The sequence below is a fragment of the Mustela erminea genome, chromosome 5 (genome assembly GCF_009829155.1).
Source record: "Mustela erminea isolate mMusErm1 chromosome 5, mMusErm1.Pri, whole genome shotgun sequence".
NCBI classification, from domain to species: Eukaryota; Metazoa; Chordata; class Mammalia; order Carnivora; family Mustelidae; genus Mustela; species Mustela erminea.
This window is the reverse complement of record NC_045618.1, coordinates 99,774,576-99,789,425: the sequence shown is the minus strand read 5'-3', so window position 1 is coordinate 99,789,425 and position 14,850 is coordinate 99,774,576. Positions and strand designations below refer to the sequence as shown.

The following is a 14,850-nucleotide window of genomic DNA, read 5'->3' as shown; positions in this document are numbered from 1 at the left end:
GGGGTGCCTGGGTGGCTCAGTGGGTTAAAGCCTTTGCCTTCAGCTCAGGTCATGGTCCCAGGGTCCTGGGATCAAGCCCCGAGTTGGGATCTTTGCTCAGCAGGGAGCCTGCTTCCTCCTCTCTCTCTCTGCCTGCCTCTCTGCCTCCTTACGATCTCTGTCAAATAAATAAATAAAATCTTTAAAAAATAAAATAAAATAAAAAATAATTAAAAAATCGTTTACTAACATAAATATGGCCTCCTCTCCCTAAATGAAGCCCACGTCAGTTTGTGGTGCTCTGCTGGATTTCAAATTCCCCATTAAACTAAAAGATTAATTCCCCCTTGAGAGAATTATAATAGGAATCAATTCTGATTTACTATTTTTGAAGAAAGAAATGGCCATATATGTCATGTCATCCAAATTATATGAAGTTTAGATAGAAGAAACTTTGAATATATTATTATTGGGAATACCACACCTTAACTCCGTGAGTAGCAGTTCCTTTTCTCTGAGATCTTTGTATAATTTTCTTTAAAAAAAAATTCTCCAAGGATAAGAGTAAAGCCTGAAGAGTTAACTTTAATATTGTAAATGCAGAAACTAAAATGGGGCTGACTCTCAGCAGTATTCAATTAAAACTAGCCAGTGGCCATGTTCTGAGCTTTTCAAATAGGATCATGTAACACACACACACTCCAGTAGCTTGAACATGCCCACAATAGCATTTTGATAGGACAAGGATATGTTTAACAGGAAGAAGCATGCTGACAGACTCAAACCAGACAAATATTCCCAGGAATATCCTCTGGCCACCAAGACAGAATTATTTTTTTCAGTGAAAAGATAATTCTTTAGTTTTGGACATAGAATATTATCATCACGCCATCTCTCTTAAAGTATTATTGTTACACTGTGTTCTAAGAAGGTCCTGACTGGTGAAACATCTACCTCTGACCAGACCACCCTACTGCCTAGAACCACCTATTGTTTGACAAAAGAGAAAGGAGTGATTTTAGTCATTTAGTGATGTATACGCCAGACCCAAGTATCTGAAAATAAAGACATTTGTGCCACCCACACACCTCATCATGGCCCCACAGACTATTATTAGAAAACCAAAGCTGCTCAAGGGGCATCCCTGGGGTCTGATCCTAATTCAGAAACAAAGGTAAGGCTTCTTCCCTGATTCCGTTTTCAGCCCCATCTTCCTCTCCTATCCAAAGAGCAAGTGTTGAGTGTGTTAGGATAGAAAAACCATCTTGTCCATTCGGAAATGGAAAAATGTATATAAGAAAGAAAAGGGAAAAGTATGAAAAGCAAAGAATTGGTTAAAAAAAAAAAAAAAGATGATCATCTCCTAAATAGAAACTCTTTAAGAAGCTGTAAGTCATACAGGTAATAACTTCCAAGGTAGCCGAAGGGGTTGAAGTATCACTCTTGGTCCTCACTGGGTAAAACCTACCCTAAAGTTTCTAAATTCGATCTAAAAAATTGAATGAAAAGGAAACCTTCTAAATTACCTTCTCTACCACTAAAAACTGGGGGAAATGAGAGCAACCGTCTATGATGCTTGAGGTGTACTCTGGTCTTGAGTCCTGGCCTGCTGAGAATGCCCTCCCAGCCTCAAGCCACTTTGGTTTTTGTTAATGCTTTGTGGCACCTGTGGGAGGGATGAGGCTTTGTGCAAATGCCTTGCTAAGGCAGGTCTTGGGGAACCGTGCTTGGGCAGGTAGCAGATTTCTGATCTCTAGTTTGCATTGATCTTACATCTAGACACCGATTCAGAAGAACAGACACTCCCTTTTCCAGTGCCTTCGGAAAGATTGCCGCTCCGTAGAATGAGTCCTTTCTCCTCCACCCTTAATCTACAACCCAGCTTTCCCGGGAGATCCTACTTTGATATCCGATCCTCACCCCACCAGCTGAGCTTGCATTCCTCTTTGCAGTCTCTCAATGCACCGGGTGAGCCGAGCTCGTCTGACCTTTCCCCTTGATCTCTCTGTGCCTCGATGGCATCTCCAAAATACTTGTTTTGTTCTTGCCATTCATGTGCATGGAGAGGGCAATGAGCTGATCTCTATGTCTGTGGCCTGCTTCTGGTATGAGAAGAGTTTGGATGCTGGAGCTGTGTGGCATTCTTGTTTGTGTGGTGTAAGGCCCAACTATCTAGCTGTGGTCAATGTATAATGGCATTGGAAAGTGGCGAGTGAAGTTGTTCTTTTTGCACCAGCTGGTACCGCCATGGATGACCTGCTCTGTCATCACATGCAGTGACATAGCACGGCATAGGCGCTGGCTGAGTGGAGGCTGTGGCCTTAGTCTGGGAGTTGCAACCCTGCTGTATCCAGGAAACCAGCTGTGTCTGGGAGACTGGATCAGTGCATCCAGCCCGTAGTGGTCTGATTAAACATAGACTCAAGAGATCTTTATCGAAAAATAAAGTAAAAACACACCAACAGCAGACAGCATCCCCCAAAGCAGCCAAAGCAGACAGCAGAACATGAAAGTATTTTCTGCAAAAGCCTGGGCTTGCTGGTAGGACAGTCCCTCTCATGGCAGATTTTTCCTAGCAATGGGGAGGGAACATCACTAGCCAAATTAGAAACCCTTAACTGGCCTAATGCCCAGGGATCCAAGTCATGGCCAAAGCTGGCTTCCCCCAAGTTTCCCACAGCCAAGCAGGTTGGGAGAGGGCTTTAGATTGATTTCAGGGAAGCTAGACATGCATTATTGCGCAATCAACTCTGTCTAGCCAACAGAATCCTAAAACATCTATGATGCAGACCTATTTGATCTCTTCAGGACTATATTGTAATCGTGAATACACGTGATGCACATTTCACATTTCCAAAGGTTTCTTTTGTTTTTTATTTTATTCTTTTTGCTCATCCCACATCCCGGAATGAAGAAGGCCACAGCATGACAGTGCAAAAAGGATGCAGGGACTTCAAGCTCTCTTTAAAATGACATTTTTCTTTGTGCTTTTATGTTTCTTATTGTTTTTCTGTGCACTACTGGCTTTCAAACATGCTTTGTTATGGAACTCTTTTCACTTTGTGTCCAATGTACTAAAATACTGTTATAGTCTTTGTAATGTATATTGTCTCAAGAATAAAATGAAATGTGGGTCTGGGGATGCAAGATGGCTGTGTTTAACAGCATTGTTCTAGTTGTATCATTGACTCTTAAATGTATGGTGGTATGTTTTCAATAGTGTAACAAGATTTTGGAACACGTGTTTTGAAAAAGACTTGCAGAAGGCATGATTCATTTAAAATTTTTAAAGCCTTGTTCAGATTCTATAAATTCATTTCCGAAGTGGGATATGAGATTCAGCTTTAAAACTCCTTGTTTTCCAGTTCTCACTATGCTCTAACCTGTGAATAGGAATTTTAAAGTGATCACTGGTAGAAGCTAGGCATAAAATTCAGCCATCGGTTGGAAGGAAATGATTCTTTTGTATGTGAATTCATCCCAGAGTAAAATAAAGTAACCAAAAGTAAGGACATATTTTACAGTTTTGTTTTTGACTCAATCATTAGTCCTTTTTTTTTTAATAGTAAGTTGCTGTATTCCTTCTAAAATTCTTTTGATTCAGTGTATTATCCTTCGATTGTTTTAGAAGTTATGTATAAACCTTTCTGAGTTAAAAAAATTAAATGATTTTCTCTAGGGGATACCCGAGTGCTCATCAAAAATACATTTGCCAGTTTAGTTCCAACACCACTTGAAACTAGAGGTCATACACCTTGGAATATTTTAAGACCACACTTCTTCCTCCACCCAATCCAGCTTCTCATGGGATCCAAATCTTGAGGAAGGAGGGTTGGGAAATTTTCACGGGTGATTCTAGTATCCACCCCCACTTAGGTGAGAAGAATCGATGTAGTAAAATGATCTAAGAAGATGAAGTCATTTGTTTCACTACATTTAGTTCATGCCATTATTAAAAATTATCAGATGTTTTATTAACATACAGGTTACATCCTAGGTTCAGTCCCACATATGTGTATCATTTAACTTAGGCTCAAGTCACAACAAACACCTTCTAGTTACCACCAGAGTTAGAGGTGCATGAAGTAGTGTTACAGAACAGAGTTTTTATCAAGATCCAGTGATATCTCCTCACTTCTCACATTTTTCTTCTTTATTTATTTATTTTGCTTCCCTCCAGGCCTGCATATTTCCCCTTTCTAAACAGTAAGCCTTCTGTTTAGTACAGAAACTTTAGTGGAAAAGATTGAGCTTGGGGACTGAGAAAAATTTAAGCTGCCTAGTTTAGAATCAATTGAAAGAGGATTTATTAAATTGGGGGGATGAGGTATATACTTTTCATTTGGGAAAGGGCAAGAGAAAAACCTTTGTATACCCAGCAAAGTTAACTAATATAAAACGGGCTTTGGTTTTTCATGAATCAGGCCTCTGGTGACTCATTTCAGCTGGTGTTTTTTAAGTGTGTACAAATACTGTTTATCCTCCTGGTTGCTGCTTCATAGCTTTGATGTGTAGTATCTCTTTATAGGATGCAGCTTTGAGCCTCAGTCGGCACCTTACTCTCAGTTAGGCAAGTACACCTATATCGTGATTGTCATCTTTGACTTGTGTGGTTGGCATGCTCAATTTCCTCCACCAAATAAATGGCGGCAGCTTATTGTATGTCAATAAAATTGTCTGATTGTCATGAAAATCCCCCATTAGAACACTCTCCCCTATACTTAGAAAAGTGTATTTTTAAATCTTATACCTAAAAGAGGATTGCATCCCCCCCCCCCCCGCAGTTTTCTTATATATACATTAATGCAGAGCACTCTTTATGAGTGCTAATGTGGGTTAAGGTACAAGTCAGACTGACAATTGTAGTGTTTGTAGTGTTTGAAATCAAGCCCTTTTTTGGTATGAGTCTATCAAAAGAGACATGTTTTCTTATCAATGTCAATTTTGCTTCCTGTTTCTCTCTCCCATGCCTTTCACTTGGAATGACAACAGTTGACATTAAAAAGCTGTTGGCAGGTATGGAATAACCTTATTCTTTTACAAATAGCAAAGACCAAAGTGCATGTGAGATGGCTCACAGGTTCAATAAATCAGCAATGACATCTCTCCGGAGTGTGTTATTGGTAGGCGGCATTTAGAACTTGAGTCAGAACGATGCGTGCAAAGATGTCATTCTCTCTTCACCTAATGTCCAAAATACCTACTGCTCCAGCAAAATAGTTTACATGTTAGTGTTAGGAGTAACATGCAAACTGTTATTTTTAAGGTACGATGGAAGCGACCCGTCTCACGTCCAAAGTCACACTCATGAAAATTATTTCATGTTGCCGATAGCTTTGCAGCCTTTGAGCTTCCACTAGCACTGAGGACGTTTTCAAAAACGATTAGATGTCAGCACTTCTGCCGAAGGGACATTTCCTGGTTTCACTCAGTGTGTTTTATCCCTCCTCCATCTAGGACTGTAGATCCTAGCCTCCCCGCCTCAGGGTAACACAGGCATCTTAGCGCACCCTCTCCCTTTATGTCTCCGGTGTACTGTTGTCCCAGTCACCGGGTGAAGGGACTTGCACCTTCCAAAATCGATGCCACTTCACTCCCGGATCACCTGGTTGGGAGTGCAGTCTGAGTCAGGTAACCCCTGCTGAATCGGTCTTGTGTCCTCCGTCTGCTTCTGGGTGCAGAGAGTACCACCTCCCAGGATGTGGCCCCTGTCTGCTCACTCACAGCCCCCTGTGGCCCCGGACACCTCGGCACTCCTTCCTGCATGGCAGCATGAAAACGGGACACGACACTCCTCCCCCGTGCAGGGGCGTGTTGCACTGCACAGAGCTCTTCGGGTCAGCCTCGGTAACCCCACTCCCTTCTCTTGTTCCCAGTGGCCTGGTTTGCTTTCGACCCTGGCTCGGCACACGCTGACATCATCTTCTCCAATGACAACCTGACAGTGACCTGCAGCAGCTATGATGACCGGGTGGTGCTGGGGAAGACCGGCTTCTCCAAGGGCGTCCACTACTGGGAGCTAACCGTGGATCGCTATGACAACCACCCTGACCCTGCCTTCGGCGTGGCTCGCATGGACGTGATGAAGGATGTGATGTTAGGGAAGGATGACAAAGCTTGGGCAATGTATGTGGACAATCACCGGAGCTGGTTCATGCACAACAACTCGCACACCAACAGGTACCCAGCAGCCCCCAGACTGAGCCTTCTTCATGCTGGCTTCTGGTAAAAAATGAGAGCCCAAGTTCAGAGTCCTATTAAATTAACAACATCCGGGCAGCCAGGCAGGTGGTCTCCAGTAAGTGACGCAGGAGTTCTACTACTCTTACCTGAGTCCTTCTCAGGGGTTAATTGATGGATTGATGGATTGATTGATTTTACGTTTGCATAATGCCAGAGATATGAGCCCTTTCCTAGGTCCTTCACCATGGCTAGTAACTAAGACTCCCCATGCATATCTATTCCAGGAAAATATCCTAGGATCATAAAATCCAGACCTACAACTTAACAGGAGAGCCTTTTAGTTTTTCTGAACCTTTGTCTCCAAATCTGTCCAATTAGGCTAATTATATTTTTCCAGATGGGAGTGTTCTCCAGATTAAATGAGATATGTGAGAATGCCTCACATCGGAGGCAGCGGAAAACAGAAGCCATTGTTCTTCTTGTTAGGATTATTATCAATACCACTGCCCAGAATAGAAACCATGCATTAAACTTAAATCTTACGGATACCAGTTTAGATAGCTTTACAATTTGTAGGACTCTCCTATTACCATATAAATTCAGAACGCCCAGTTTTCTGGGGAAGGAGAATGTAGTCATCTCCTTAGGTTTGCCTCTAACACCAAAATATAGGCAATTATCATTTAACCCGAACTCTATTTTTTTCCCTAGACTTCCTTTATCATTTGGTTTGTGTCAGTAGAGAGGCAGAGGAAAGCAAGTCTGGCAGTAGTACCCTGGTGGACTCCACTGTCTCAGGTTTTTCTGGAAGGTCATCACTGCTCCTTCTCTAGTCAGTAGGATTCCTAGGACCTCCACTTCCCATTCCCTTGGACATTTTCTATACACACCCATCTGGGTGTCTGTTGTTTGCTCATAATCCCTTACAGTGAACACACATACCACTTCAGCCTAATATCAAATCCATCTGGGTGTCGATAAGTGGGCATCTTTGGAGGTTTACTTTTGGGGGAGCCCTCAGTCACTAGAGTCATCATACCATTCCCCCCTGTACCCACTTACTTTTCCCTTCTAGCTTCTTTATGTTGGAGTAAAGGAGTAAATAATAACACAAGGGTCACACTATGCAAAGAAATACATTCTTAAAGTTGAACGTGTCTGCTTGCGTGCAAACTGTGCTCTCATTGTTGAAGTTGTGAATTAACAAGATGCGATTTATAAACCTGTCCTTTGATGATTATGTACAGTCTGTATTGTACATGCTGGGGGGAAAGAACAACACTTAACCTGTTTCTGTGCTCTGCTGAGATGAGGATGAAGTTCAGTATTGGCAGACCTCAAAGATCAGGGTGTAAGACAAATCTGACCATCCACGTTGATGACTTTTGTGAAAACATCTGTTGAAACATTGGACATAATTTGCTTTAAAATGATATTTCAATGAAGGTTCTTTAAAACCACTCCTCCGTTTTCCACAATATAATTGTTTCACTTTGCAGGGGAGAATCCTCTCCAATGTTGTCATTTTTTAGAGAGCCTTCTCAATTTAAACTCAACATGCCCAGAGCTAACATCTTTCTGGAATGAGTTTTTTCTGTTAAATCGGTAGCATACGGCCCCACATCCCATTTTTCATGCATATGCTTTCGATTCAGCTTAAGTGCTTCTTTATTTTGACTTTCAAATTAAGGCATTTTGGAGTTGATGTTTAATTCACACCATTTGTGCCAAGTGCACGACATCGCTGCAGACGGAGCTCTGATAGCCCAAAGCCGGCTTTTTCTCTTAGACTTGATCGATTTGTTTTCTGCTGAGGAGGCTCAGATGTAGAGGCCCTCTGGGAATGAGTTCACTCTCAGCTACCCGAGAGCAGCATTGTTCAAACTATATTCTCTGCAGGGGGCGCTATCTCCCCCAAGGGAGAGAAACTTGGTGTGGGTGGGGGGGGAGTTAAGCAAAAAATCTTACTTTTTGTTTACAAAGCACAGATATACACACAACACATAAACAAATACCCAATGTATCTCTGGTATTAAAACAATGTGTGAGGAAGGTGACAAGGGGAAAAAAAAATATTTAAAAACACTCCTGGGGTGTGGGGAACAACATTTTTAAACAGGTTGAGAAATACTGGTTAGTACAAAAGGGTTTGTATAGTTAGTACAAAGAGGGGAGCTTCTAGAATGATGACAAGTGAAACCCAGTTGTTTTCTTTTCCTCCAGAACGGAGGGAGGGATCACCAAGGGGGCCACAATCGGGGTCCTCCTCGACTTGAACAGGAAAACCTTGACCTTTTTTATCAACGACGAACAGCAGGGTCCCATAGCCTTCGAGAACGTGGAAGGCCTGTTCTTCCCGGCGGTCAGCCTGAACAGGAACGTGCAGGTAAGCGCCGTGCCCCCGCGCCTCCCAGCAGCTTCTGCCCGCTCTGCTTCAAAGGCTGCCCGCGGGTGGTACGTTAGCCCCTGAGAGAGGGAAGCCAACCGTGTAAGGCCCAGACCGAGACCCGGAGGAAAGGAGAGGGGAAAGGGATCAACGGTGACAACAGAGATGATTCCAGATCAGCATCAGCCCCTTCGTTAAGCTTGGACACAGTCTAATTCACAGCAAGTGGGCGATTGGAACTCAGTTCACGGTTTGCTCTTGACTGGCCCTGAGGCCTAGTTTCATCCCTAGTAGGAAAGAAACTCTTGAACCAGCTGGTTTGAAAACAGATGGAATGACTTATGCAAAGCTCCATGAGTGCCCAAGAGGTGAAGGTATGAGACGGAAGTATTAGCACCATTATCAGAAATCCTGAGCATCTTCTCTGCACTGTTCCTCTGCTCCGTTAGGTGCCACGGGGATTAGAAAACAGTCCCTGCCTTCGGGTTACTTACTTATGATTTACTGCAAATGGCCAACAGGTTCTTCTCATACATGCATTCAACAAATAACTACTGAGTGCCTTTAATATGTCAGGCACTGCAATTACTAGAAGTATTGTTGTTTATCAGTGAGAACAAAACAAAAATCTTGCCCTCGTAGAGCTCACATTTGAGTTATGGGTAATAGAACAAATAATAAGCACAATGACCATGTTAATGATATATGAGCTAGAAGACAGTAAGTGCAAGGGAGGTGAGGCCAAGGGCAGGGCGAGGGGCTTGGGGGTGGTAGGGAGGAGAGGGCAGCTGCCATCTCAGCCAGCGTGCTCACTGTGGGGTGGGCCTTACCACAGCCCCCACGTGAGCTGTGCCCTGGAGGGAGTGAGCTGTGTGGAGCTTCCCAGGCAGAGGGAACAGCCGGCACAAAGTTTCTGAGGCATGAGGGGCCTCGTGGGAGCAAGGCAGGGCCAAGGGGCCAGGGCTGGGGTGAAGATCAGAGTCATGGGGTGCCCGGTTGCTAGGCTGGGCTTTTCCTGCCCCTCTCAGCTGGAGCTCTCATTATCAGCTGCTCTAAGATGGCTAGGTCGTGGGAATCAAAACCCTCCAGGTGATTTTTGCTCTGTTCAAAACCATAGTCTTGGGAGCTTAAAAAAAAAAAAGAAAAAGAAAAGAAAACGATTGTTGTTTATCAGTGTGTGCAGTAAAAGTGATTGCAACCCAGTGACCTTTGCCCTTCTCTCTTCCTGCGACTAGATGGGGTTTTCTGGGAGGCTGAAATCTAATCTCTCAGAGTTCAGCCTCTACATTGGAAGAAAGGAAACCATAAATTGCCCTAGACGTGAGTCTTAGAAAAACCTCCTTCAAAGATTTCCACACATTGCAGCTGTTTCCCCTTCCAACGGATGTTGTACTCAGTGGTTTTCAGTGTTTTCCAGGGTGTTCTGAGTATGTTTAGAGAAAGACTCTGGGGCTCGGGAGACAGGGACGAGATGGGAAGGAGAACAGTAGAGCCTGAGATGCTTCTGGCCTCGTCCATGCCGCTGTCCATCAAGATGCGAGGCTGCTCCGGATCCAGGGAAACCGTACCCCTGCCCCTGTTTCTTAGACCTGGGAATCACCTATTCGTTCCCCAAACGAAAGGCTCATCCTAATCGGAGTTACTAGTGGACACGTGATAAGAGAAGGGTTCTCCGCTCACCGGTTCTCTATCCGTGGATTCGGCCTTTTCACTGCGCCCTCACCAACAGGCTTTTGCTACCTGCAGATCAATGCCTGTGTCTTCAGTCAGAAGGAACACAGCCTTCCCAGGATCCTTAAAAGAGGCAGGTGGATAATAACCACATTATCAAGTGTCTCCAAGATTTGGGAACCCCCAATCGTGGCCAGGCTCTTAGCGCAGGCAGAATTCTACTAGAATTCTTCTTTAACGTCTACTAGGATAGACGTTAAAGAAAGGGAACAGGTCCCCCATTGAACTAGGAACACAGCCGCTGTGCCCCGGGGAGGGGCTGATGCAGGGAGGGTTCCCGCGGTGCTTCCAGGACTCACAGTCTCGTCCCCCAGGTCACGCTTCACACCGGGCTCCCAGTCCCTGACTTCTACTCCAGCAGAGCATCAATAGCCTAAGGATGGGCCGTTGGAGGCGCCAGCTGCCGGTCCTACCCTCCGTCCTTACCTCCGCCTGGGAGAGCGACAGCACCTGATGGGATGCTGGAGAGCTGGAAGCAGAGGGGGAGGAGCAGAGAAAAGCTGGTCCCCACGCGTTCACACCCCACAGCTCCGCTCCGCCCCTACCTTTCTGACCTCTCTCCGGCTCTGATGCCTGCGTTCACTTCCGCCTCCCGCAACTCTAACCAACGAAGGACCTAGGCTGCCCACCATGTCACTTAGTTTCCAATCCCAGGTTTTGCTCTTATTTTACATAATTTTTTAAATGTAGGTGAGTTATATTTTGTTTCTTTTCTGATCATGTTCTTGGTGACTTACTGAACTGTTACTGCCAAGAGAATATTCCCCTGATAACCTTTTTCTTAAGCTTTCTGACAAAGAGGTTGTAGAGAGGGGTGGGGAAGAATGCGTTGAATTTGGAGTTTGCAGTTTGCCTCCTAGAAGGTTCTTGCTGTTACCTCTCGTGCAGTGCTAGCCCTGCATAGCTAAACTTCAAGAGGTGGGCAGAGTGAATGCAGCATTGAGAAGTCTGACTATCCATTGAAGCACAAAAATAATAGCCATATGGCTACACAAAGGTTCACAGCCCTCAGGATCCTTAAGATAGCTGGGTTTCTGGGAGAGGCCAGAAACCCTGGTCATTGAATCAAACTAGGAAGTCTCTAGACTGGGGCAGACCAGGGGGTTTATGATTTGGTTCATTTATTTAATACAAGTTTTTAACTGAGAACCTACTATGGCCTAGGCACTGTTGTAGACAATGGAGACACAGTGGTGAACACACAGGTGTGGTTACTGCCCTTCTGGAGCTTAAATTCTCATAGGAGAGCAAACCAAAAATATGACAATTACAAATTCTTTTACAAGTACTAGAAAGGAAATAAGGAGCAATGAGGCTCATTGGCAAGATCTCTCAGTTTCCCAGGAATGATGCTAAAAATCTACCCATTCTGGCCATGGCACCAGAAACATACCAACTCAATGCCTTTTCTGCTACATTATTTTAATTATGGTACCTGCTGCCATTCATCATAATTATGGCAGAAATGATGTCAGCATTCTTATTTGTTAATGCTGCAATGACACTAAGCCTTAAAAATGAATGTGAAAAAAAAAAAAACCGCGACCAGAGAGAGAACCCATTTTCAGTAATGGGGGATCTTAATTTGCAGTCCATGGCATCCCCATTCTCAGGATAAACTCACGTGTCTCCATGTATATCTGTGCCTGTTACAAATGACAAATCCATCCACTCTGCTGCCATTCACAACCTAACTTTCTGGAGTAGTTCCAGTAATGTGTGGAAGAAAATGAAATTGTATGTCATTGCTCTGACTGATAGCAGAATGATAATTCTTATTACTTCTCTATAGAGACAGACTTACACGGTTACCCTTCTGATTCTTTCGTTTGACATGCAGTTTTAGAAAACGTAGAACATGGAAAGAGGTTCTGATTAGTTGTCTAAATATTTGCCAGTGAGCCAAGAAATTCCGCATGAAAAAACAAGAATAACAGATAAAAGAGAAGTGGTAGGATGGGAAAGCTAACAAACTAAAGTTTTGGCATAAAGTAAGATATGTAAATAGCTAATTATTTCCTTTTGTGCTTTATTTAGCTCATCTCTATCAGTTACAGTGTTTCTCTGGTTACATGTACCTAATTTATTGGATGGGTGCTATCCTGTATACGTCCATCTTGGTTTCTTGGCTACAGAAAAACTCTGTTGCAGGACAACACTAGTTTGATATTTGATTTACTCTCCAATGAGACTCGATGGCTGGGCCGCTGTAGACTCATAGTTCCTCTTGTTCTTTATTAAATTCATCCTGCTGAGTAGATTTCTAGTGACTTGTAACACCTAGTTTACACAGAATTACCATTGTAGATGCATACAGCTATTGTACTAGAAAAATGGATATTTCTGGTGTGCCAATAAAAGATTTTTATGAGAGAACATCATACGTCTCTTTAAAATTCTTGGGTTTTGCCTGTTTGGGATGATGATTCACCTTTGTCCAAGAGACAGGTTATCAGGCAAGTTTGACTGGAAAGTCCCCTAGAGTTTATGAAAGTTCTTGGTCCTCACCTGATTTCCCTGGGAGCACAGACACTGTCTCCCGGTGGTACCTACCTCATGAATCTTGGCTAAGTGTGAAACATCTGTAGTTTAGATGCTGTTTGGGTATTTTTCCAAATCTTGGGAACTTACTTTCACAAACCTCCTCCTGAAAAACCCGTAAACTTGTACTACAAAGTATAATGTCACTGCCTTTTTCAAACCTGGTTCCTTTGGCATTTCTTTGAATGGCTGAACAATGTACTTGTTTTTAAGTAATCACACTGGGGATGTCTGGGTGGCTCAGTCAGTTAAACATCTGCCTTTGGCTTAGGTCATGATCCCAAGGTCCTAGGACCCTGCTCCCTGCTTAGCAGGGGGGCTGCTTTTCACTCTGCCCTTCCCACCTGTTTAAGTATTCTGTCTCTGTCTCCGATAAATAAATAAAATCTCTAAAAAATAAGTAAATAGTCACAACAGTACTGATCACCTTTATATTACCATTACCCCTTATCTATTTTTTTTTGCTGACTTTTATTTATTTATGTCTGTAAATTTTTATTATTTTCTTTTTATTTAAATTCAATTAATTAACATATAATATATTATTAGTTTCAGATGTAGAGTTCAGTAATTCATCAATCTTATATATTACCCAGTGCTCATTACATCATGTGCCCTCCTTAATGTCCATCACCAGTTACCACATCCCCCCACACCCCTTCCGCCCAGCAACCCTCAGTTTATTTCCTATGATTAAGAGTCTCTTATGGTTTGTTTCCCTCTCTGATTTGATCTTCTTTTATTTTTCCCTATTTCCTCTATGATCCTCTGTTTTCTCTGTTTTATTTTTTTATTTAAATTCAATTAACTACCATGTCATATATTATTGATTTCAGAGGTAGAGGTCAGTGATTCATCAGTCTTATATAACATCCAGTGCATATGACATTATGTGTCTTCCTTAATGCCCATCATCCAATTACCCAATTCCCTTACTCCGTCCCCTCCAGCTACCTTCAGATTGTTTCCTATGAGTAAGAGTCTCTTATGGTTTGTCTCCCTCTCTGATTTCATCTTATTTTATTTTTTTCTTATATGATCTTCTGTTTTGTTTCTTAAATTCCACATATGAATGAGATCATACGATAAATGCCTCTCTCTGATTCATATATTTTGCTTAACATAATATCCTCTAGTTCTGTCCAAGTCATTGCAAATGGAGAGATTTCATTTTTGATGGCTGAGTAATATTCCATTGTAAATATATACACCACATCTTCTTTGTCCATCATCTGTCAAAGGGCTTTTTCCATAGTTTGGTTATTGTGGACATTGCTGCTATAAACATAGGGGTGCAGGTGCCCCTTTGAACCACTATGTTTGTATAATTCAGAAAAATACCTAGTAGTGTAATTGCTGCATCACAGAGTAGCTCTATTTTCAACTTTTTGAGGAACCTCTATACTGTTTTCCAGAGTAACTACACCAGCTTGCATTCCCATCAACAGTGTAAGAAGGTTTCCCTTTCTCTACATCCTCACCAACATTTTTCATTTCCTGACTTGTTAATTTTAGCCATTCTGACTTATGAGTTAGTATTGCTTTGTATTTCCCTGATGCTGAGTGATGTTGAGCAGTTTTTGTTGTTGTTGTATCTGTTGGCCATTTGGATGTCTTCCCTGGAGAAATATCTGTTCATGTCTTCTGCCCATTTCTTGATTGCATTATTTGTGCTTTGGGTGTTGAGTTTGATAAGTTCTTTATAGATTTTGGACACTAACCCTTTATCTGTTAGGACATCTGCAAATATCTTTTCCCATTCTTCGGTTGTCTTTTGGTTTTGTTGACTGTTTCCTTTGCTGTGCAGAAGCTTTTTATCTTTATGATGCCCCAATAGTTCAGTTTTGCCTTTGTTTTCCTTCCTTTGGAGACGTGTCCATCAAGAAGCTGCTATGGCCGAGGTCACAGAGGTTGCTGCCTGTGTTCTCCCCTAGGATTTTGATGGATTCCTACTCACATTTAGGTCTTTCATCCATTTTGAGTCTATTTTTGTGTATGGTGTAAGACAATGGTCCAGTTTCATTCTTCTG

At 42.8% G+C, this 14,850-nt stretch overlaps 1 protein-coding gene across 8 annotated transcripts in view; it reads left to right on the top strand.

Annotated features, from left to right (window-relative positions):
• The window catches only part of TRIM9 (tripartite motif containing 9), a 108,557-nt gene extending 95,899 nt beyond the window's left edge, over positions 1-12,658 (top strand). For 2 of the 8 annotated variants that reach the window (XM_032344210.1, XM_032344204.1), the window contains exons 8-13: positions 1,759-1,947; positions 4,508-4,549; positions 4,972-4,995; positions 5,856-6,159; positions 8,386-8,548; positions 10,295-12,658. In XM_032344210.1, coding sequence (XP_032200101.1) covers positions 1,759-1,947; positions 4,508-4,549; positions 4,972-4,995; positions 5,856-6,159; positions 8,386-8,548; positions 10,295-10,444 — 872 coding nt within the window. In that variant the 3' untranslated portion in view covers positions 10,445-12,658. Of the gene's footprint in view, positions 1-1,758; positions 1,948-4,507; positions 4,550-4,971; positions 4,996-5,855; positions 6,160-8,385; positions 9,265-10,294 lie in introns of those variants that run through there. The other 6 variants (XM_032344206.1, XM_032344208.1, XM_032344205.1 and 3 more) reach the window with 6 other exon arrangements.
• The last annotated feature ends 2,192 nt before the right edge of the window (positions 12,659-14,850 follow it).